We start from the raw sequence: 23,626 nt of genomic DNA, 5'->3' as shown, positions 1-23,626 counted from the left end.
TCGCCCTTGACATTCTTATTTATCCAGGGATTCAATAGTTTTAACTGTACACAATCAATATAGCTATAAGATATCCTACAAGTTATTGAACTGCATAGATAATCGTTTTCAGGCCGTTATTATTTTGTTTTTTATATTTGTCTTTATAAGGTTTTCTTGTCTGTTTCTAATTTCTTTTGCGCTAATAATTTTTTTTTCAAATCAGGACCTTCCTGACAGCCTACAAGAAAAATGCTGAAAAAATAAATACATACACAGTACACACCCTTATTAAACAATAAACATGCCAACAGTAGGATGTTTAAGTATCATTATTAACAATATCCTTCGCGGTTTCGAACATGTTTATCTCGCAAACTACCCATTTATAGGATACAATGTTTTACTTTGAAAAAAATGCTGGATGTAGAACAAACATGTGACTTAATTCAAATGTTCCATAAAGATTCTTAATTGCTTTCAAAAGGTTTCCAGGAATACTGTTTTTGTTTTGATTTTGTCCTCAGACCACCAAAACCGCATACATACAAGAGAACCCGACACAATTAATGAAAAATCGCACAACTGAGGCGTTATGGGTAATTCAGTGATTGATTTAATGTTAACGGTATTCGGCCTTTTAATCGCTGCTGTTTTTAAAAAGGCAACTGATGCCAACAAAAATGCACCGAATGAGCTATTGATTATAGCTGATTTCGAGGGCAGTGAACCCATGTATGTGAAGACAGAAACTTTTCTATTTGCTGTAAGATATTATCTCTTGAAATCATCGTAGGATAACGTCGACATGTCTTCTTGATGAGAAGCAACAACAAAACGCTGTGCCATTGTTATGCATGGTTGTCATTCACGGCTCCTACGCCAGTGCTATATGACTTAATTAACTTTATCAGTGCTTGGTCTTTCTCAATCAGGTATTCTTATCTTATTTATAGGAAGACCAGTTGACAAACTATGTTCAATTAAAATTAAGCTGCCCATGAACTTGAAGTCGTATTTTTAAGCGTGGTGTAGTATATATAGTTATGATTCAAAATTGTTCTAGATCCAGCTTATCTTTGTCCTCCTAGTCTATATTCTGAAAAGACACTCGTTTGTAACATCGTCCGTCCATGTATATATACATTCACTTATTACGGCGATACTGTTATAATGATAACTAATGTTTCAATGTATGATAAGGAGATGTTTTTGATTGGCAACTATCTACTAGTCTGGACCAAATAAACTGACGAGAATATAACAATTATGGATCACCGTACGCGACCTACAACAATGAACAAAATCAAAATATAGTAAGCTTTAAAAGGTTCCGGAATGACAAAACGTCAAATAATTCAAAAGATAAAAACAACGGCTTGATTTATGCTAAACATTAAACGAGAAATAAATATGGCAGACAGCAATTAACCAACTTCAACCACATTACAGGCCCCGAACTTTGGACACAGTCACACCAGCATACAAAAAAGGGTCAAAAGTACATCCCAGCAAATTACAGACCAATATCTCTTACATGTATTTGCTGCAAGATCATCGAACATATTGTTACCAGCCATATTATGAAACACGCAGAGGCAAACAACATCCTTTATCCACTACAACATGGATTTCGAAGTAAACGATCCTGCGAGACGCAACTCTTAGAATGCATTGATGACTTAACGAAGTACCTTGAATTGGGAAAACAGTCTGACCTACTGATACTAGACTTCTCAAAAGCATTCGATAAGGTATCCCATAGCCTGCTCCTACATAAACTCAATCACTATGGAATCAGGGGAAAGACCAACAGCTGGATAGAAGCGTTCCTGACAAATAGAACCCAAGTAGTAGTAGTTGAGGGTGAACAGTCAGACAGAGCAAAGGTAGAATCTGGAGTTCCACAAGGTTCAGTCCTAGGCCCTAGTCTATTTTTGTTTTACATAAATGACCTAGCGAATGACCTAAAATCAACAGTTCGTCTCTTTGCTGATGACACAGTAGTCTACTTAACCATCGCCTCAGATACTGATTGCCGACACCTACAGTCAGACCTTGATAAACTGGCACTATGGGAGGAAAAGTGGAAGATGGAGTTTCACCCAGAAAAGTGTAGCGTACTGACTGTCTCCAGAAAGAAAAAGCCAATCAAATGGGACTATGTATTACATGATCATGTACTAAAACATGAAACATCAATTAAGTATCTGGGCTGCACCATCACAAGCGAACTAGACTGGGGAGAACACATCAACAACATTACCAGCAAAGCCAGCAGAAGCCTTGGTTTCCTCCACAGAAATCTACACATCGGCTCTAAAAGCATCAAAGAGCAAGCTTACAAAACCCTAGTAAGGCCCCAACTAGAATATGCCACAACAGTATGGGACCCATATCATCAGAAACATATTGACCAAATTGAAAAAGTTCAAAGGAGGGCTGCGCGATACGTCACCAAGCGCCACAGAAAAAGATCAAGTGTCACGGACATGATTAATGAATTGGGTTGGAAAAATCTCCAAGAACGACGCAGAGAGGCCAGGCTCGCAATGATGTACAAGATCGTCAACGACAAAGTAGCCATCAACAAAGACATGTACCTCCAGAGACCAACCAGAGTATCCAGACATACACAACAGCATGGATACATGGTACAAACAGCAACCAAAGACTGCAGGAAATGGTCCTTCTTTGTGAACACCACCAAAGACTGGAACAAGCTTCCCCCGGAGATCGCCACAGCACAGTCATTTGAGACATTCAAATCTCAAATGACCAACCTTACAAAATAAGTTGAACATTTGTTTTATCCTGTTTTTAACCATGCAGAACCAATTTGCCAGTATATTCAGAAAGTTGAATGTGGGCAGTATATGGAAGAAGAAGATAAGTTATGTGACGGTGTTAATCATGTATGTAAAAAGTAAAATAACAAAAATACCGAACTCCAAGGAAAATTAAAAACGGAAAGTCCCTTATCAAATGGCAAAATCAAAAGATCAAACGAATGGAAAACAACTGTCATATTCCTGACTTGGTACAGGCATTTCCTTAGTAGAAAATGGTGGATTAAACCTGGTTTTATAGCTAACTAAACATCTCACTTGTATGACAGTCGCATAAAATTCCATTATATTGACAACAATGTGTGAACTAAACAAACAGACATAATAGGTAAAAATGTCAAAAATAGGGGTACAGCAGTCAACATTGTTTTATAATCTTAATCACAATAAAAACAAACAAAGAAAAACAAAATGGCATATAGACAAGGCACATAAGCAAAAATGAAAGACAAGCCGCTTACGGGTGATGTAATTGCGCATCATAAGAACAAAAAATACAAATTATATAGATATGGCTTGCCCCATCAGATCGACACAAAGCACAAAAACCTACAAAAACACAGAAGACACAAATTACCGATTTAAGAGTACAAGTTCACAGTTACTGCATGAAAGCTAGTTCGAAGCCATTTTCAATTAATATGCAAAACATGTTTTCCTATATAGAATGAAATATCAACGAGACAGTACACATTAAAAGGATTTATTGTTTAAAGGCGCCATTGATAGTCAACCAACGTGCTGGTCTCTTGGTACCATGCTCGCCTTTAGTCAGCGGGGTGTCGTGGGTTCGATCTCCGAGCGGGCAATGAATTAAAACTAAAAGTATTGGTATTTGCTGTTCTCCGCAAAGCACGTGGCATTTAGGAGTATAAGAGCAAAGATTGGTCAGTTCGATTTAGAATTGTAGAATCAGTTAGGGTAACGTCAGTTCCCGAGGACTTTTATCTTGTGTACGTGTACAAATTCGAATCGGTTCAAAGCAGTATTCAGAAATTTAGCCTCATAAGCATTTTCACTTTCTGATATGTAGGTAATATTTGTCACTGAACGTTAACAGTTAAACACCAATCCATCATCATCTTAATTTCATCTCCATCATCATAAAAACCATCTTCGCTAGCCAAGGGTTACGATCCACTTCGAGGGAAGTGGATCGTAACCCTTGGCTAGCGAAGATGCATAAAAACAGTCTGAGAAAACACGACTTGGTACAATTCCAAAAATATTGACAAAATGTAGGAACTTAAGATATATGATGATGGAAGTTTTTAACGACATTGGCTGGCTATACAGCCCTCGCACGGTCGGCGTATATTAAAATATTTGTGTTTGTTTGAATCTATTTTTCAACTTAGCCATTTAAGGGGAGATAACCCAAATATTAAAATTTTAATAAAAGAAGTTTTCTTTTTTTACTTGTAGCAAGAAAACAAGATCAGTGACACTACTGTCTATTTTATTTTCTTAAAGCATATTATAAATATAGATTATAACATGGCCTTTTTCATATCAGACCCCTTATCAGCCCTAGGTCATGTTATCAGGCCCGAGAGCCGACAGGCTCGAGGGATGATTTTGACCATGAGCTGATAAGGGGTCTGATATGAAAAACGACATGTTATGTTCTTTTTATCATATACTTCAGCAGAAGACATACAGACAAAACTATTTTTAAAACTTTGAAACAATGCATTTGTTGTAATATTTGTTTTGTATTTTTTAATAATGTATTTTATTACATTGTATGCAATGAATTACATTGATTTCCAAGTGAAATAAAAACCGATAATTTCACATGTGAAATAAACGTGGTTATTTCACTCCTCTGACGTCATACAACAATAGGCGTTGTCAAGACGTCGATAACGTCGGATCAAAACAAATTGTGAATGCGTAGAAAAAGATCTAGTTCCTTACATTTTCTACTTTAATTTCATTAAAAAGCCCTTTGCCAATGTAATAAAAAGAATAACTAATCAAAGAATTCAAATATCGAAAAATATTCAACTCGTGACCGAACAACACTGATAATTAACTCATGCGCTACGCGCATTCGTTAATTAATGTGTTGTTCGGTCACTCGTTGAATATTTTTCTCTATTTGAATTCTTCGATTAGTTATTCTATAATTCCTGATTATTAATATTTTCTTTTTCTCCAACTTTGTTATGTTTTACTAAAAAAAAAACGTACCATTGAGGTACATTTTCCGGAATTTGCCGAATGACGTCGAATTGTCATGCGATAACGTTACAGAAAAGCATGCGATAATAACCGGAAGCAGTTGATATGAAACGGAAGCAGTTGATATAAACCGGAAGCAGTTGATAACAAAAGTCATATCACACGGCTAAGGCAATTCTTCAAATTTAATGAATAAATATATGTACAAATAATTTTTATCATGGGGTACAATTATACCATTATTTTCTAATATGAGGCAGGCGTTACCTGTGAAAGGGGACGAAGTCTGTATGAATTATTTTTTTTCAATTCAAACATATTTTAACTTCAAAATCTGTTAAAAAAGAAACGGAAATACCCTTACGTTTCCGATTTCGGTTCTGTTGTAAGGGATTTTAGTTGTGACGTTATATATGTATGACGTCTTATTCAATGTAAACAAAAAAACGCTATCAGGTAACGTTTTTTCATATCAAGCCATTCAAGGAATTATTAAAAATGGAATTGGTATTGCGTTCCTTCCTATATTTTACTAGACTGATAAATATATATTTTAGTCAAAGACTCATGCAAACGAGACCGGAAAAAGGAAGTAGATTTCTGCGCAAATGCGGGAAAATAAAAAAGTCTGAAAATAAAAAAGTTAACGATTTTGAGTTCATTAGTAGAATAAAAATTTCGGGAAATTTTCCCGATTTTTTTTTTTTTTTTTCTTTTTTTTTTATTGATTTTTCTACTGTAATAGGGGACTTCGTCCCCTTATGAGGCAGGCATTACCTGTGAAAGGGGACGAAGTCTATAATATGAGGCAGACGTTACCTGTGAAAGGGGACGAAGTCTGTATGAATTATTTTTTTTTAATTCAAACATATTTTAACTTCAAAATCTGTTCAAAAAAGAAACGGAAATATCCTTACGTTTCCGATTTCGGTTCTGTTGTTCGGAATTTTAGTTGTGACGTTATTTATGTTATGACGTCATATTCAATGTAAACAAAGAAACGCTATCAGGTAACGTTTTTTCATATCAAGCCATTCAAGGAATTATTAAAAATGGAATTGGTATTGCGTTCCTTCCTATATTTTACTAGACTGATAAATATATATTTTACTCAAAGACTCATGCAAACGAGACCGGAAGAAGGAAGTAGATTTCTGCACAAATGCGGGAAAATAAAAAAGTCTGAAAATAAAAAAGTTAACGATTTTGAGTTCATTATTATAATAAAAATTTCGGGAAATTTTCCCGATTTTTTTTTTTTTTTTTTTTTTTTTTTTATTGATTTTTCTACCGTTATAGGGGACTTCGTCCTCTTAATATGAGGCAGGCGTTACCTGTGAAAGGGGACGAAGTCTGTATGAATTATTTTTTTTTAATTCAAACATATTTTAACTTCAAAATCTGTTCAAAAAGAAACGGAAATACCCTTACGTTTCCGATTTCGGTTCTGTTGTTCGGAATTTTAGTTGTGACGTTACTTATGTTATGACGTCATATTCAATGTAAGCAAAGAAACGCTATCAGGTAACGTTTTTTCATATCAAGCCATTCATGGAATTATTAAAAATGGAATTGGTATTGCGTTCCTTCCTATATTTTACTAGACTGATAAATATATATTTTACTCAAAGACTCATGCAAACGAGACCGGAAAAAGGAAGTAGATTTCTGCGCAAATGCGGAAAAATAAAAAAGTCTGAAAATAAAAAAAAAGTTAACGATTTTGAGTTCATTAGTACTTCGTCCCCATATAAGTATATGATAAATATAGATTATAACATGGCCTTTTTCATATCAGACCCCTTATCAGCCCTAGGTCATGTTATCAGCCCGAGAGCCGACAGGCTCGAGAGATGATTTTGACCATGGGCTGATAAGGGGTCTGATATGAAAAATGACATGTTATGTTCTTTTTATCATATACTTCAGCAGAAGACATACAGACACAACTATTTTTAAAACTTTGAAACAATGCATTTGTTGTAATATTTGTTTTGTATTTTCAATAATATATTTTCCTGAATATTAATATTTTCTTTTTCTCCAATTTTGTTATGTTTTACTAAAAAAACGTACCATTGAGGTACATTTTCCGGAATTTGCCGAATGACGTCGAACTGTCATGCGATAACGTTACAGAAAAGCATGCGATAATAACCGAAAGCAGTTGATATGAAACGGAAGCAGTTGATATAAACCGGAAGCAGTTGCGACTTGTAGCTTGAAAAGTAATTCGGTGACCCATAATTTTTATTATATTTTTGAAAAAGTATGGTTAAATCTACATTTTGGCAAAGTATAAGTAAGGTATGATCCACCTTAGTTGTTCTTAACTGTGTAACAATACATAACATGCGTAGTACTGGTTCATATCATTGAAACAAAATCAATGTTAGGACCGATAACAACCATTTTCAAAGATCTCACTACAATGTTAAATTTATAACCTTTGAGAATAAGTTTATTCAAAGCATTTGAAGTTTACATGGATGTTATCTAAATTTTTGAGCTCGATAAACAACATCATCGTCTGTGTAGCTCCATTTTCTTGCGAAGTTATGAAGAATCGCTTTTCTTGACTACTTTTTATTACGAATGCTCAGAATCAAATGTGTGGAAAGGCTGAGAACGATGAAAAAAAATTGGATAAGCAAAATGTCAAAAAACTGCAAACCGTAACCTAAAACGGCTGTAAGTTTCGTGCAAGATTTAGAAACTGACGATTTCTCAAAATGTATACTTATGTATACTTATGCAATAAATCATGTCAGTCCCGAATCACTGGTAACACTATCAGCAATGGACATTTCAGCGAAATGGCAGGACATTTGAGCGATAGAAAAAGGACGTTTGAGTGCGGAAGTATAGCACATTTGTGCGCCGAAATTCTAGGACATTTGAAAGAAAATAAAAAATGAAAAAGACATTTGAGCGAAAAAAAATAAGAATGATGAAGGAGTACCTCTTCCGTTCGCCAGCGGAGTTTATAACGGACAAAGTTTATAACATCTTTTAATTGCAAAATAAATGCACTGTCATAAAACTTAAAACTCGGCAGTGGCATTATTTACAAGTCAGTTCGGGCATTTATATCTCTGACATAAAAATCCCTCGTTATTTCCTGCTGGCAGTACCGCGAATGCAAGTCCAGGAGATTCTGTTCCTTCTCCTTGTCTGTTCAGCTCTGAAGTGCTGTCGCAAACAAGGCTCTTTATTTCCTTTATTCGTATCGTACAAAATTATATCCATTTTAACATGTACAAGACCTCAAGTGCCAATTAAGGGACATTTCAATTTATATATATAAGAAATTTTGAACAAAGAAAATATGCATAACCAATGAATTATAGTATGTCGAATTGATTGGTAAGTAGAGTAACTGGTTATGTTCTTCTCATATATTTTATGACGGTATAATACTAAACCCCCAACAGGAGGGATTGTGTCTGATATTCATATGATGAAGACATAATCTTTCAATCAGTTTAATTGAGGTCTGGAGCTGTCATGTCAGTAACTGCTAGTAGTCTGTTGTTATTTATGTATTATTGTCATTTTGTTTATTTTCTTTTGTTTCCTATTCTGACATCGGACTCGGACTTCTCTTAAACTGAGTTTTACTGTGCGTACTGTTGTACGTTTGTTTTTTCTACATTGGCTAGAGGTATAGGGGGAGGGTTGAGATATCAAAAAACATGTTTAACCCCGCCGCATTTTTGCGCGCCTGTCCCAAGTCAGGAGCCTCTGGCCTTTGTTAGTCTTGTATCATTTTTAATTTCAGTTACTTGTGTATAATTTGGAGTTTAGTGTGACGTCTATTATCACTGAACTTGTATACATATTTGTTTAGGGGCCAGCTGAAGGACGCCTCCGGGTGCGGAAGTTTCTCGCTGCATTGAAGAACCATTGGTGGCCTTCGGCTGTTGTCTGCTCTATGGTCGGGTTGTTGTCTCTTTGACACATTCCCCATTTCCATTCTCAATTTTAACTATCATTAAATAGCCAGAACCGATCGAATTTCCCTTTTTCTTACTTTTTAAAAATCTTTTCTTAATTTATATAAAAGTATTACAGGAAATTTCGCTCAAACGTCCTATTTGAAAATCGAGGTAAGGTTAATATTCTGGTGTTAAAATGTCCATGATGTCGACGTTCAACTGACCCTATGTGCATTTTTTATTTTCGATCAAATGTCCTATATGCCCAACACTATAAAGATGTGCTTTGATGTTAAACACATATTATATGACATGTCTGGGAAGAAACATGTATAGGATTAAATTTTAAATCGTAACTGAACATGTTTAGAATATAGGAACTCTTTTAAGACTCGAAACTGTTTTTTTTTTTGCGGTATACTAGACGTATAGTTTTCGTTGAACGTTCACTGAACACAACAGGTTGCATATTCTGGAATATACAGATGGATGTTTCTAATTATGGTTTAATATTATTTTCTTGGACGGTTTTACCTCTTGATGTCTTGGGTTTGTGTGTCCTTGGCTTTGCTGTCGTATTGACGCATATGTCCTTCATCTGTTTTTATTCCTGGTATCTACGATGAGTTTATTTTTTTCATAATTTTAGGCTATTGACAAGTACATGATTAAAATTATAGCTTTTAGAGGTCATATTCATAGAAAATATATATGTATTTCACCGTCGCACTTTTTTCATAAAACAATTGCATTTTAAATAATATCTTTTTAAAAAATACTATTTGAATATATAAAACATTCATTCTTGTCAAAGTCAAAGATCTCGGTTTTTTCATCTGCATTTTTAGACACATCTCTATTCAAGTATTGCAGTCCTTACAGTCATCCCCTTGATATCTTCAGTCTTGTTTGACTGCATGTGTTGTTGTTTTCTGTATCATTGATGTGTACGACATATTTCCTTTTATCTAATTTCAGTAAACCCTACTTTCAACGAGACAAAATATATAAATTGAAACTAAAAGGTGTAAGATTCAAATCCCTATCGGTCAAATTATAAATTAATCTTATAATTTGACTGCTATGGATTTGAATAATAGGAATGTCTATTGTTAAAGTTAAGAACTGTAAGAACTTTGAACTTGAAATATCAATAAAATTTATAGATTTACAATAAGCTACCACCGTGTAGCAACAGAAACTGTCGGTTTTAAGAAAGTCCGTCAATATTTGAGACACTATACACTTTCAGTTATTTCATCTTTGATCAGGATCTGCTTACCCTCCCGGAGCACCTGAGATCACCCCCAGTTTTTGGCGGGGTGTGTGTTGCTCAGTCTTTTGTTTTCTATGTTGTGTTTTGTGTACTGTTTTTTGTTTGTCTTTTTTTCTGTTTTAGCCATGGCTTTGTCACTTTATTTTCCGGATTATGAGTTTGAATGTCCCTTTGGTATCCTTCGCCTCTCTTTGACTGAGATTACCATTTCAAGGCTATGTTTTATTAATGTATTTAACACCGTTTTTTTTAATAAAGACCTGAGACTACTATAACACATAGTTATAGTAGTCTCAGATAAAGATTGACAGTTTTTAAAACAACAATTTTTGATCTGAATTATCGTCTGTGATAAGGAATAGTTTCTTATTTTCAAAATACATTTATATTATACTATGTTTTGTTAGTTTTAGAGACAAATCATATATAGGTAAGTTGATTTATATGACAAGAATTGAAATATATAACAGGGCGTGTTTTTTTGTTCTTCGGTAGTGAGCCAGAAGAGGTCCATTTCTATTTTTTGCATTGGGAAGATCTTCTGTTCCTCTTCTATCTCTTCTTTTTAAATAGGTGGTTTAGACGGCAGAGGCATATAACAAACATGGCGTCGTTTAGTCTAAATGACATAAATAAATTTATTAATTCAGATATAATAGAATGTGTGCTGTGTGATTAACGTTTTTGTGGTATTGCAGCCTTAGAACATCCCTGTAGGGGCGATAACCTGGATAAATATAAAAACTACATGAACAATCAAAGTAAGGGGACGACTTTTTGATATTCTGGCGAGGGGGAGGGAGCAGGATAAATTTTTTTTGCGGATTTATTATACATTTTAATATGTCCCTAAGCATGCCATGCCTATATTTTCAGCTCAGTCTCACTAGGCCTCCATATTCCTTTTCAAAATCCTCATGTCCCCCACCCCTACCAAAAAAAAAAATAGCAAATGGTTTTCTCCTTATTCAACACGAGTTTAAAATGATTGGTAGTTTGTTGCTTATTTTTAACGTCCAGGGACAGATATTTCATGCATTTTCTGAGTCTAAAAGTCAGGTATATGATATAAAAATTAGGAGATGTGGTATGATTGCCAATGAGAAAACTATCCATTGGAGTTCAAATTAAGGGGATATAAGGAATTATAGGTAACCGTATGGCCTTCAACCATGACAAAACTCCATACCGTATAGTCGGCTATTAAAGGCCCCGACATGAAAAATGTAAAACAATTGAATCGAAAAAAATAACGGCTTTATTATATATAACAAAAACAATTTACAAATATCAAATATGAGGCAACACTGAGGACAACACACATAAACCAACGACAACCACTGAACTACATGCACCTGACTTGGCACAGGCACATTAAGAATATGGCAGGGTTAAACATGTTTATGATTGATCAATTCTTCCCTAAACTAGGACAGTGGTGTAACTGTACAACATTAGAACAAACTGTAAAAATCGGTTACAATAGTAATATCTCAAAAGATAAGAGACACAAAAAAATAAAACCAAACTAACATTATGACAATAGACACAAAGCACCGAAATAAGAGTATTTTCAGTTACTGAAAGTTTGTTCAAAGCCAATTACAACTAACAAATAAATCTTGTTCCCCAAACTAAAGTACCAATCATTACACAATCAACGGATTTAGTAATAAACAGTCTGAGAAACGCCATAACCATATATACCTTGTATACATATACAATCATTAAGTCGTGGTCCGAAGGTTTTGACCATCAAAATTTTGCAAAAGAAATAATATTTAGGACCAGCAGATTTTCTTCAAGGGCCACCAGGGGAAAAGATTTTGAGAACTCTGCAATATCTTTTATATATGCAAAAATAATCCAGTTCTTTACTTAAAAAAATTTCATAGACCAGATGTCCAAACAAACATTGAAAAATTCTTGTACCGTTTAAGATTATTCCTTAAAACAGAGACATATATGTCTCTGCTTAAAATCACATGGTCGGCGCTTCAAGTCAGATTTTAGTTAGTAAAGTATAAAGAAAAAAATTCACAGCGATTTCTTCCAACCAATTTTCTTTGTTTTTACACTTATTGTATAATTACACCAATGCTGAAACATAGCACACTATTACAATCTTGTCTACCGAATAAATTGAAGTATCTTAATTTTCTAATAAATCATCGTAAACTTCATTTATGTCATCCAACATAAAAAAAATCTGATATATTCGACGGCAAATATATTATTTGTTTTATTGCTTCTTCTACAGAATATCTCCAGATGAGGTACAGATTCATTCTTTTTGGACTCTTCACCAGAAGACGTTCTGGAGATGTATAGAAGAGACCAATAAAACACGCCCCAGTTGTTTAACGAGGGGAGATAATCCCACCAACCATATGAGCCTCTTGTTTGTTTAAACCGGAAGTGTCTTTTAAGGAAGTATACAATGGTTGAAGAATATCTAAATATCTCTTATTAGCGAAATTATCCTCATAAAACACAGTAACGATGTCTCGAGGAATGATGCCTAGCCAGCAGAAGCTGGCAGAAAAACTAACTATCATGAATGACCGAGGTCGTGGAATGCTAACACGCATTTACAATATCAAAAAGGTTTGTTTTTGACAGTCAAAACCTAAGATCCTTTTTCGAAATTGTTAACTTGGAAAAGGAGAAAGAGGAGTTTACATTAAGTCAGTGTGTAAAATAGTTGATGACCCTGTGTCAGTCGTCGCGCTAAACCACAGGCCCAGCAGCCCAAGGTGATAAAATTTCAGTTGGGTCTGTAAAAATAAGGTCTACAGGCCAATAGAAACAACTAAATTTTCAGTAAAATCAGCTTAGGGCCTGCAGATTCATAAGTTTATCGTGAAGTCTGTTGTGTTTTAGATGAATGTTTAAGTTTGACTTACAGTACACTGCAATGTAAATTTCATAAATTAATTTTCATGATACCATAAATCGGTCCCACATGGCATACTCCCAATTATTGTGCTTATAAGAAGAACATTTGCAGCAATAAGTAGATAATGTTTTAGTACACCTAAGAGAAACAAACTAGCAAAACTTAATTAATTTTCTCAGTGTGCATGAATCAGGTCATGGGTACGGCACTCCCTGTGACTGAAAACTATATATTTCTATTGCCTGGTTCCTAAGGTTATTACCTGAATAACTGTAAATAAAAAAGGAGATTATTTATATCTGGTGCCATAGAAAGATACAAATACATAAAAAAGTGCAACAAGTCTATTCGTTTGATGTGTTTGAGCTTTTGATTTTGCCATTTGATAAAGGACTTTCCATTTTGAATTTTCTTTGGAGTTCTGTATTTTTGTTATTTTACTTTTTTTCTCATTGGGAAAAAATACATGGTTAAAAGTCAGGGAAAAAGATTAGCAGGGCCCAGTAGCCAATGCTACTAAAATTTGGGTTGGGCCGCTAAATTTTTTATTAAAATGCCCATAGTCATTATAGTGCTTACATGTATTTTAATTTTCACATTGTGGCGGGTTGGGCCCCTAGTTAGGAAATGTTAGTCTTATTCCCTGAAAGTGTTACCCATATCGAATATCCATTATTTTTAAATCAAACAAACGTCTAGATTTTTTTCTGTTATGCCTGCAGTTATTGATAATTTTACATGTAATTGGCAAACGAAGAGGATTAAATGCTCAATTATAAATGCAATTCATAAATGATATAAATACTTGTCAATGAAGAAAAAGTTTATTACACTTAAAAAAAACAAGTGTTTTACAGTGTATTATGTTTCACTTTGCCATAGGCACTTAGCTAGTTTATAAATTTGAGGAAGTATCTATTACTAACTGCTTTTGGATAAGAAATGAATGAATATGTACATGTATTGAAAATTATGGCTTTTATATAATTTAGTTGAGGAAAAAAACTGGTTTTCAGAACTTTCATATTTTTTGTAACATGTACAATATACATGATATACGTGACAATTTATTCAAACATTGTCAGATTTTAACAATGTATACAGAATCGTGTGTTTAGAGGATGACCATTTGATTTTCTAGGGGAGGAGGTGGGTAAAGAGTATTTTGAAAATGAGTATTCTGGCATTGTAACAGAACTGGAAATAAATAACCTTGCCTGAAACAGAATGAAAATGAATGGTAAACCCATCAACATCATTAAACATGCAGAAAACAAATATGTAATAAAGAGAAAATAATTTTTGCACGGCAAAGCTGCGCCCAAGCGAAACAAGACTTGCAAAAGGTGAAAATGAATAAATCATATATTCAGAAGGTTTTTCAAAATTCTTCATCAAATGTTTTTCAATAAATAGTTGCAGATTTTCTCATATCTTTTCAGCGCTTTTCTTGTTTGTTTATAAATTTCAGTTGTTGAAATAAGAGCTTTTCAAATCACTGTTGCTTGCATGCTGAATTTACATGTAGTTCCTTTGATTACACTTATTTGACCTTTTGTTTTGGTTCTAGGCATTCAGTAAATATAAGGATGTAAGCAATAGTTGTTTGTTTTGAGAATTTGTTTTTTTAATGAATGCATGGTGTTCTGAAAGGCAAGGCTTTTCGCCCATGTGTATAAAGTGCAAGCTTCTTCTGTATGGTTTCTTCCAATATTTTATTCAGTTTATTCATATGCAAATTTGAATGATAGGGAAATGTCACAATGTTTAACCCATGATAGAAATGGTTGCGACAGGCTAGTTAAAAAATACATTGAGTTGTCATTTTTGATAATCTGACCAGAACTTTAAACTAATTTTATAATAAATTGGATAAACAATTACTTGTACAAAAAAGTACTAAGAAATTCATCAGTGAACATATTTAAAGATATTCACTAGATACATATATATAGTGAAGGCTTTTACCAGTTGGTGTTTTAACACAATTATAGAAAAAGGTACATGTAGCAGTCATTGAAATTAGCCGTTTGAATGTTATCTTTATAAGTCGTGAAGACAATGTCAGAAATCATTTCTATATAATTTAAAAAAAAAAAAAGTAACCTATGTTTATTTTCTTTCCTGGTCTTTATCATTACTAATGAATCGACATGTATTTTTAAAAGAAAAAAGTTATTCAGTGCACAAAAGCCACACAAGGTGATTCAGTTATTCATCACTCTTTGTGGTGATTTTTCAGAGTGGATTCTGGTGATTATAGGTGATTCACTCTTTAATATCCTATACGACCCAAAATACATGAGGGTCTGGATGAAGGTCCTTCATTTTTTTATTATTTAATTTTTTAGACCATTTTCGATATTGTTTATTTATTTTCCCCATTACATTTATTTTCTTTTCTTTATGATTTAACACTCAATTATTCTCGATTCTTTATGATTTAACACCTCATCATTTTCTATTCTTTATTTTGTTTACCTACTTTTTTCTATTCTTAGTTATTTTTGCCCATTATTCTGAACTTTTTGTCCATTATTCTCTATTGGGTTAACCCCATCCAGCCCCTCGTACATGTGCATATTCTGTTGATATTTAATGACATGGTTGTAAATCAATTTTTTCACTTGAAATCACGAGCAATCACCCTGTTTCACAGTGAATCACTCAACACTAGCAAGAGTGATGTTTGACCCAATCTCCTTGTGTGAATTGTTCATGACTAAGCAAAGAGAGACTAACCCAGATGCTCCTTCCCATATCTGCCAGTTTATCAAGTCCTGCATACAAATGGTTTGACTATATACTAACAGTTTGTTATTTATCATGTTTTTTATCACATGACCTAACAGATGTCTGTAAGTAGATGGCGTTGTTGTCAGCATGTCTGTTTGTGTTATTTTTTTTAAATCTGTTTGTAGCATTAGATTAAGTGATTTTTGTCTGTCATTGTTTTTCTTTTTGTACAATTTGTGTTTTTTTAAGTCCCTGCAAAACTTGAAAGACATGTAGAAGACATAATATGGACCTTTACCAAGATAAAAAAGAATAATATGTACTAAAAATTAACAAAAAAGAAGCTTTAAAAATATTTAAAAAATTTATTTGAATGATTGTTTGCTCCCTCTGTAAATATATCTAGGTCACGTAGGTGAATATTTATATATATTTATTTTCATTTATTTTTTTGGAGGGGGTCGGACAAGTGATTATTCTTTATTCAAATTTTTATTTTTTTAATTTGTTGAACGAAGGTTCTTTATGTCAATAATCCTTTATACTGAGAGTGTGTAAATTTTCACTTGCCTTAGCCATTCATTTTAAATTTGGTCTAAACTATATTTTCTTAACCTGCTGGCTTCAATGACCTGCAGACTCACCAATAGAACATCCAAAACAGTAAAACAGCATTTTATATACCGGTATATAATTACGGGACAACAATTACTAGATACTAGACTCTGACTGTGTGAGACCCTCATAGATAGTCAATGTCGTGAAATACCCCCTGTAGAAGATACTAGATAAGGCAAGTCTGGCAAGTACTGATGGGACATGTTAATGCAATGTTTTATTATCATAATTTACTTTTGTTTAGCATCTAAGAGTGTCTGGATGGGTTCATTTTGATTTGAACTTTTTTTGTCACTTTTTTGCACACATTGTGTATGTACCATGCACTTGGAATCCTAAAGGGTATAACAGGCACTAAATATTTTAATTGGAAAGGAGATAAACCAAGAGAGACTCTTGCAGAATTTTAAGATTTAAAGCATGATACCAGAATGAAAGGAAAGACCCTTTTCATTTAATTTCTTTGAATATTAAAACTGAAATTAAACATCTGTTTGCATTGTTCATGTTGTTTATGAAATTTTGATGAAAAATGCATATTTTGGTAAAATTTTTCATTATTTTCTTCACTAGAATTTTTTTTTATTTACTTCATGATGTTCATTATATGGTCCGTTTGACTTTTATATGTTTGCAGACAAAAATTCTAGAAAATCGATTTTTTTCAAATCATTATTTTAACAATTGTTTAACATCAGTATTGACAACATGTACTTCAAAAAATAAAATTAATATAGAGACTTTTTGGGTAACTTTTTTAATTATAGACCAAAAATTATGAAATCAATAGTCAGAGTTTGTATATTTCATATATCAACATACATCCAAGAAGAAAAAAAATGATTTGAGAAAATGGATTTTTTATTTTTTTTTCTGCAAATACATAGAAGTCAAACGGACTATATAAAGTGTACAGGTAATCATTTTATTACAAAATTTTAGTAGTCTGGTGAAAGGGCTTTACATGTATGTATGTATATATATTTGTGATGTAATTTTTCATTTATAATTTTTACTTTATAAAATTAAAGCATTAGGTTATTGAAAATATTCTATTTTACTTTACATTATTTTATATATTTTATATATATCTCTGTCATAAACATGTTGTATCTGCATCATACATGTCATACTTTCAATTTTATTTTTTATGCCCCACTTAGGGGCATTATGTTTTTCGGTCTGTGCGTATGTTCATCTGTTCATCCGTCCGTTCGTTCGTTCATCTGTCCTGCTTCATGTTAAAGATTTTGGTCGCTTCAGGTTTAAGTTTTTGGTGAAGGTAGTTTTTGATGAAGTTGAAGTCCAATCAACTTGAAACTTAGTACACATGTTCCCTATGATATGATCTTTCTATTTTTAATGCCAAATTAGAGTTTTGACCCCAATTTCAAGGTCCACTGAACATAGAAAATGATAGTGTGAGTGGGGCATCCATGTACTATGGACACATTCTTGTTTCTATCCTAATTTTGGATATGAATAAAAGGAGATTTTCAGGACCATTTCTTAAAAAAATATATGGATATATCATTAATGCTTTAGGGTTAAACTTTTACCATTACAAAGTCCTATTCAGCAAAATTTCCCTGAGTTTGACCTACATTTCATGATTGAGTGACCTAAAGTGTCTGCATTTAGTTCCATTTCCCTGGAAACTTGTTTTCTGCCTCAGAGGTCTTGAGTTAGCCTGATTGCCTTGAGTGGAGATCAAGCCAAAGGCTTAGAAAGCAGTTAAAGCAAATAAAGACTGGTGGACTCATGATATATAGGCAAACTTTAACATTCTTTTTGAATGACCTTCAAAACACTGTGTACTTTTTATGACATCAACAGGTATTGTCACCTTTTTTTTCTCTCGAGATGCCACAATTAAAAATGAGATGACTACAATATTATTATTTTGATGTCAAAATGAAAGAACTACAATAAATCAAAGCACACTTTTAGTCATAAAGAATAATAACTAGTATGGGATATGGGAGAGCTTAAATGACCTAATGATAGAGAAATGATATTTCACCTCTGAAGACAATTTGTGAAGTTCATGCTGTTTTGGTGACCTACATTTTACACTTGAATGATTTAAGTTCATGTGGTTTTTATACGACCGCAAAAAAATTTTTGTGGTCGTATATTGGTATGACGTTGGCGTCGTTGTCGTTGTCTCCAGCGTCGTCGTCGTCCGAAGACACATTGGTTTTCGCACTCTAACTTTAGTTTAAGTGAATGGATCTCTATGAAATTTTACCACAAGGTTCAATACCACTAAAGGAAGGTTGGGATTGATTTTGGGGGTTATGGTACCAACAGTTAAGAATTAGGGGCCAAAAATAAGCATTTTTGTAACTTCCAGACATAACTTGTGTGTTAGTGTATGGATCTCTCTGACATTGTACCACAAGGTTCCATATCACAAAGGGAATGCTGGGATTGATTTTGGAGGTAATTGCCTCAAAATTTTAGGAATTAGGGGCCAAAAAAGGGGCAAAAAACAAGCATTTTTCTAGTTTCATGACAATAACTTGTGTGTAAGTGTATGGATCTTTCTGAAATTGTACTACAAGGTTCCATATCACAAAGGGAAAGCTGGAATTGAGTTTGGGGTAATTGCCCAAAACGTTTAGGATTAAGGGGCCAAAAGGGGGCCAAAAATAAGCATTTTTCTAGTTTCCAGACTATAACTTGTGTTCAAGTGTATGGATCTCTCTGAAATTGTACTGCAAGGTACCATACCACAAAGGGAAGGCTGGGATTGACTTTTGGGGTAATTGCCTCAAATTTTAGGAATTAGGGCCAAAAAAGGGGCAAAAAAACAAGCATTTTTCTAGTTTCATGACAATAACTTGTGTTCAAGTGTACGGATCGCTCTGAAATTGTACTGCAAGGCACCATACATTGTAGCACAAAGGGAAGGCTGGGATTGAGTTTGGGGGTGATGAATCATAAGGGGGTTCAAAAAATTTGAGGGGGTGATTTTTTTCCACTTTTTTTCTTTAAAATTTTCCATTTTAAATTGGTTATTTCTGATTTATATATAAAAGCAAATAATAATGATATGGTTTGAATAGGTAAATTAAAAATTTTAAAGTTCTTAAACCACATTCATTCTGTGTCAGAAACCTATGCTGTGTCAAATATTTAATCACAATCCAAATTCAGTGCTGTATCAAGCTTGAATGTTGTGTCCATACTTGCCCCAACTGTTCAGGGTTCGACCTCTGCGGTCACATCAAGCTGCGCCCAGCGGAGCATTTTATTAGCATATCTGATGGAGGTTATGCTAGGTAGGTTTGTATTCAAACATTGAATTTGATATTATATGTTTAAAATATTCTAAATTTTTACATTTACATAGTGTAAATCTCTATAAATTAGATTTCTTAGCTGTATTTCTTTTTACTTTATGGGTAATTTCTCAGAGGTAATTTATTAGGTTAGCTTCATTCAGATCACTCTGGCCAAGATGTTTTTTAATGTAGCTGTTGGGACACCTGCTTCTTACAGATAATAAAGTAGGTTTTTTTTTCATGCAGTTTTTGCAACGTTTTGTTGTATTTTAAATAGGAATAGTTATTTTCAGTAATGGTTGGTTTAATGTTATTAAGTTGTTTAATACCCAACATCTGTTATTAATGTACAGGAGTAAAATTTATAGGACTACACATATTTTGGATAGATTATATATGCACCATTTGAAGCCATAACTTCTGAATGGAAAAGGCAAAATTATTTGACTTTTACAAAGCATGAAAATTTTCTATAAAAAAACACAAATATTTAGTCTTGAACATGGGTGAAATATTTGCCACTGTATCACGTTGCTTTAAACAAGCAATAATAAATAATAACTCATAAACAATTAAACTTTCTTGGTGCACTAGTTGATAGTTATCTCCCTATTAAGTACAGATGTTATTATATATTTCCGGTTTGAGTGCAGATGTAAATAGTCATCTCCCTTTAGTGCAGATGTTAATAGTTATCTCCCTTTTGAGTGCAGATGTTAAAAGTTAACTCCCTTTTGAGTGCAGATATTGATAGATATCTCCTTTTAAGTTCAGATGTTTATAGTTATCTTCCTATTGAGTGTAGATGATAATAATTATCTCCCTTTTGAGTGCAGATGTTGACAGTTGTCTCCCTTTTGGGTGCAGATGTTAATAGTTGTCTCCCTTTTGAGTGCTGATGTTAATAGTAACTAACCCTTTTAAGTTCAAACATCAGTAGTGTTTAACCTTCTAAATGCAGATCTTTATAGTGTTAACCCTTTTAGGTGTAAATGTCAGTAGTGTTAAACCTTTCAAAAATTTAAGTGTAAATGTTAATAGTTATCTCTGTTTTTGTTTTTATAGATGCTTGGTAATCCAGAAAATAAGCCATCATTCTTATCAGAAAAATCGTTGGATGCACCATTTAAATACCTGTCAAAGAAATTCCCAAACATTGATTCCAAATCGTCAACGGTAAGTCTTAAATGTATGAAGTAGAAAAACGCTATAGCTAAGGTACATGAGGTATGGTTTGCTATTTCCAAATGGCTGAGGAAAGTCACAATATTTGTAAATCTGTATTTATCATACAAATTTTATTATTATTTTACAATTAGTTTAATATGCGAAGAATGCAGCATGATGGTAGGAGTGCAATTTAGACCTCAGCAACTCTCTGTCTTGGTCTGTATTGTTTCTAAGTTAATGAATACAAAATCAATTCACACAAGTGTTCAAATTATGAAGAATTACAAGTGTGACCTTATGAAAATGATTTACGGTAGATAAACTGTTTTCCGCCATCTTGGATTGGAAAATAGTAGTTCTCAGTTTTGAAACAGATTGGCAATTAGTGGGATAGACTGTTTATTGGAACATAGAAAAAAAATATGATTTATTGCATTATTCAGACTGATTGATCAACTACCAATTATTTGTGTTTGTTTGAAGCAAATTGTCAACTTAGTCATTTGAGGGGAGATAATTCAAATAGTAAAATGAAGGAATGATAGAGAAATTTCAAATTTTTACTTGTAGCAGGAAAACAAGGTCGGTGACACCATTTTTGAAAACCTATCTTCTCATATTATATATTTTCAAAGTTCTATCTCATAAATTTCTTTATATAAAGTATTTTTTCATGAACATTCCATACAAATTAGGGCAATTTTGCATGACTTGTAGCTTGAAAAATAGCAAGGTGACCCATACTTTTTATTACATGTATATATTTGAATAGTCTAGAGCATGGGCAAATCTACATTCTGGCAAAGTATAAGAAAATTCTATCAGAGGAAATATATACCAATGATTCACCTTAATTGTGAATTGTTTGATTCTTCAAAGAGTCCAACTAAAAACTATGTTTCTTACATTATGTGCATGAATTGTTCAAGTGGGTGTCTGAAAAAAATCTGCATTCACACACACATACTGATAGATATACATTTTATCTCCAAACTTTCATACATTAAGCCTATGGCTGCAACCATATAGTATCTATATTCATTTCTCTAATTTTCATGCTTTTTTCACATTTCTCGATCGGTGAGAGAAAAATATTTCTCTTCTCTAGAGAAAACTTAATTTGTTCTTTGCAAATAATTGGTCGAAATTAAATTATGACGTCAAATTTTCTTGGTTTTCTTCTGAATTTCCTATTGTGACGTCATAAAAAAAAGGAGACCATGCCTTATGACGTCACATATAAAGAACACAAAATTCTGCAAATCTTTGAAAAGGAAGGATACACTTTGTTTAGATATCTTTTAAAATTCATTAGAGAAACAGATTCCGCCACTATAACTCGTGTATTACAATATTTTTCCTCTCTTGACTGATAAATTTTAATTATTTTAAAAGCTCAGCAAGCCTCAAGCTTTAAATATTAAAATTCAATTGTCTCGAGTGGAGAAATATCGTAACATACTTGATGCAGTGGTGGAATCTGTATGTTTCTATTATTTGAGTGTCTGAAAATATTCAGTGGATTTTTTTTATTTTTGACAGTACTAATTTTTCTTAGATTGATGACAAATTGTATTCTTGTGGAAACTTGATTTCTTGATTTTGATAAATTTTGCATACGTGCCTGTCACTTCTGTTGGATATTTGTTTCTTGCTTAAAAACTCAAATTTGATTAACTCATTCCAACGAAATCCACCAAAAATTAGTTCCCTACGAATAATAATGAATCAACAGAAGTGGATAATTTTGATACAAAACATTAAATATTCTACTGCTGTAAAAAAAAGTTTGTTTTTCATCACTAGTACGACTTTATACTGTGAATTCATTTTTTTTACGTGGGTTCCAATTATCTTGAATTAAGGAAACATTGTATTTTTGTGGATATTTGATTTCATGGTTTTTACAAACATTTACATACAAGCATACAGAACATTTAAATTCATGGTTCCCCTGTACCCATGAAATCCACAAAAATTGGTTTCCCACAAATATTAATGCATCTACAGTATACCTTTAAAAATAGAAATTATTGTTGATTAAATGACAAAAGCAAATTTAATATGTTGCATTTCATGAAATATTGCATTCAAATATTGCGAAAACAGAATGAAAAAATGTGAGTTTTTAATTGATGCAATAATTGTCCTGTTGCACTTATCAGAATTTACAATGTATGATATTGAAGGAAAATTTCTTTTTAAATTCTTTTTCAGCTATCTCCAATACAAAACATCAAAGCAGATGTGGTCAAGTCTTTGTCACTGTATTACTATACATTTGTTGATATCATGGACTTTAAGGTAGGTCTAAATTATGTTTATAAAGAAAATGTAAGAAGACACAAAAGGGCAGGAAAAATTTTTGGTTGAAGGATGCTAAGCATGCAGGGTTTAGGAGTAAGAGCAAAGACTGATTGGCTCTGAGTTTAAATAATGTGTCCGGTAGGGTAACATGGTTCATGCAGACAGATGAACTAGTGGCTCAGTTTGTCAGTCTAGTACTGGTACATAAAAAGGGTTCATATTTATATTCCATTAACAAGTTCTCATTCTGTAATGGATGTAACATTTGTCACTGGATGTTAAATACAAATTGACATCATCATTGATATTAAGAATAATCATATTTATATATAATGTCCATTTTAGGTTTTAATATAAGTCTTTTTCAAAAGAAATAT

General features: G+C 33.0%; 1 protein-coding gene across 12 annotated transcripts in view; it reads left to right on the top strand.

Annotated features, from left to right (window-relative positions):
* The first annotated feature begins 12,647 nt into the window (after window positions 1-12,647).
* The window catches only part of LOC127706038 (nck-associated protein 1-like), a 79,263-nt gene continuing 68,284 nt past the window's right edge, over window positions 12,648-23,626 (top strand). For all 12 annotated transcript variants that reach the window (XM_052210435.1, XM_052210434.1, XM_052210432.1 and 9 more), the window contains exons 1-3: window positions 12,648-12,836; window positions 20,838-20,948; window positions 23,160-23,246. In XM_052210435.1, the coding sequence (XP_052066395.1) occupies window positions 12,732-12,836; window positions 20,838-20,948; window positions 23,160-23,246 (303 nt within the window). In that variant the 5' untranslated portion in view covers window positions 12,648-12,731. The remainder of the gene's footprint in view (window positions 12,837-20,837; window positions 20,949-23,159; window positions 23,247-23,626) is intronic.

The sequence above is a fragment of the Mytilus californianus genome, unplaced genomic scaffold (genome assembly GCF_021869535.1).
Source record: "Mytilus californianus isolate M0D057914Y unplaced genomic scaffold, xbMytCali1.0.p SCAF_6, whole genome shotgun sequence".
Taxonomy (NCBI): Eukaryota; Metazoa; Mollusca; class Bivalvia; order Mytilida; family Mytilidae; genus Mytilus; species Mytilus californianus.
This window is presented reverse-complemented; position numbering and strand designations above follow the sequence as displayed.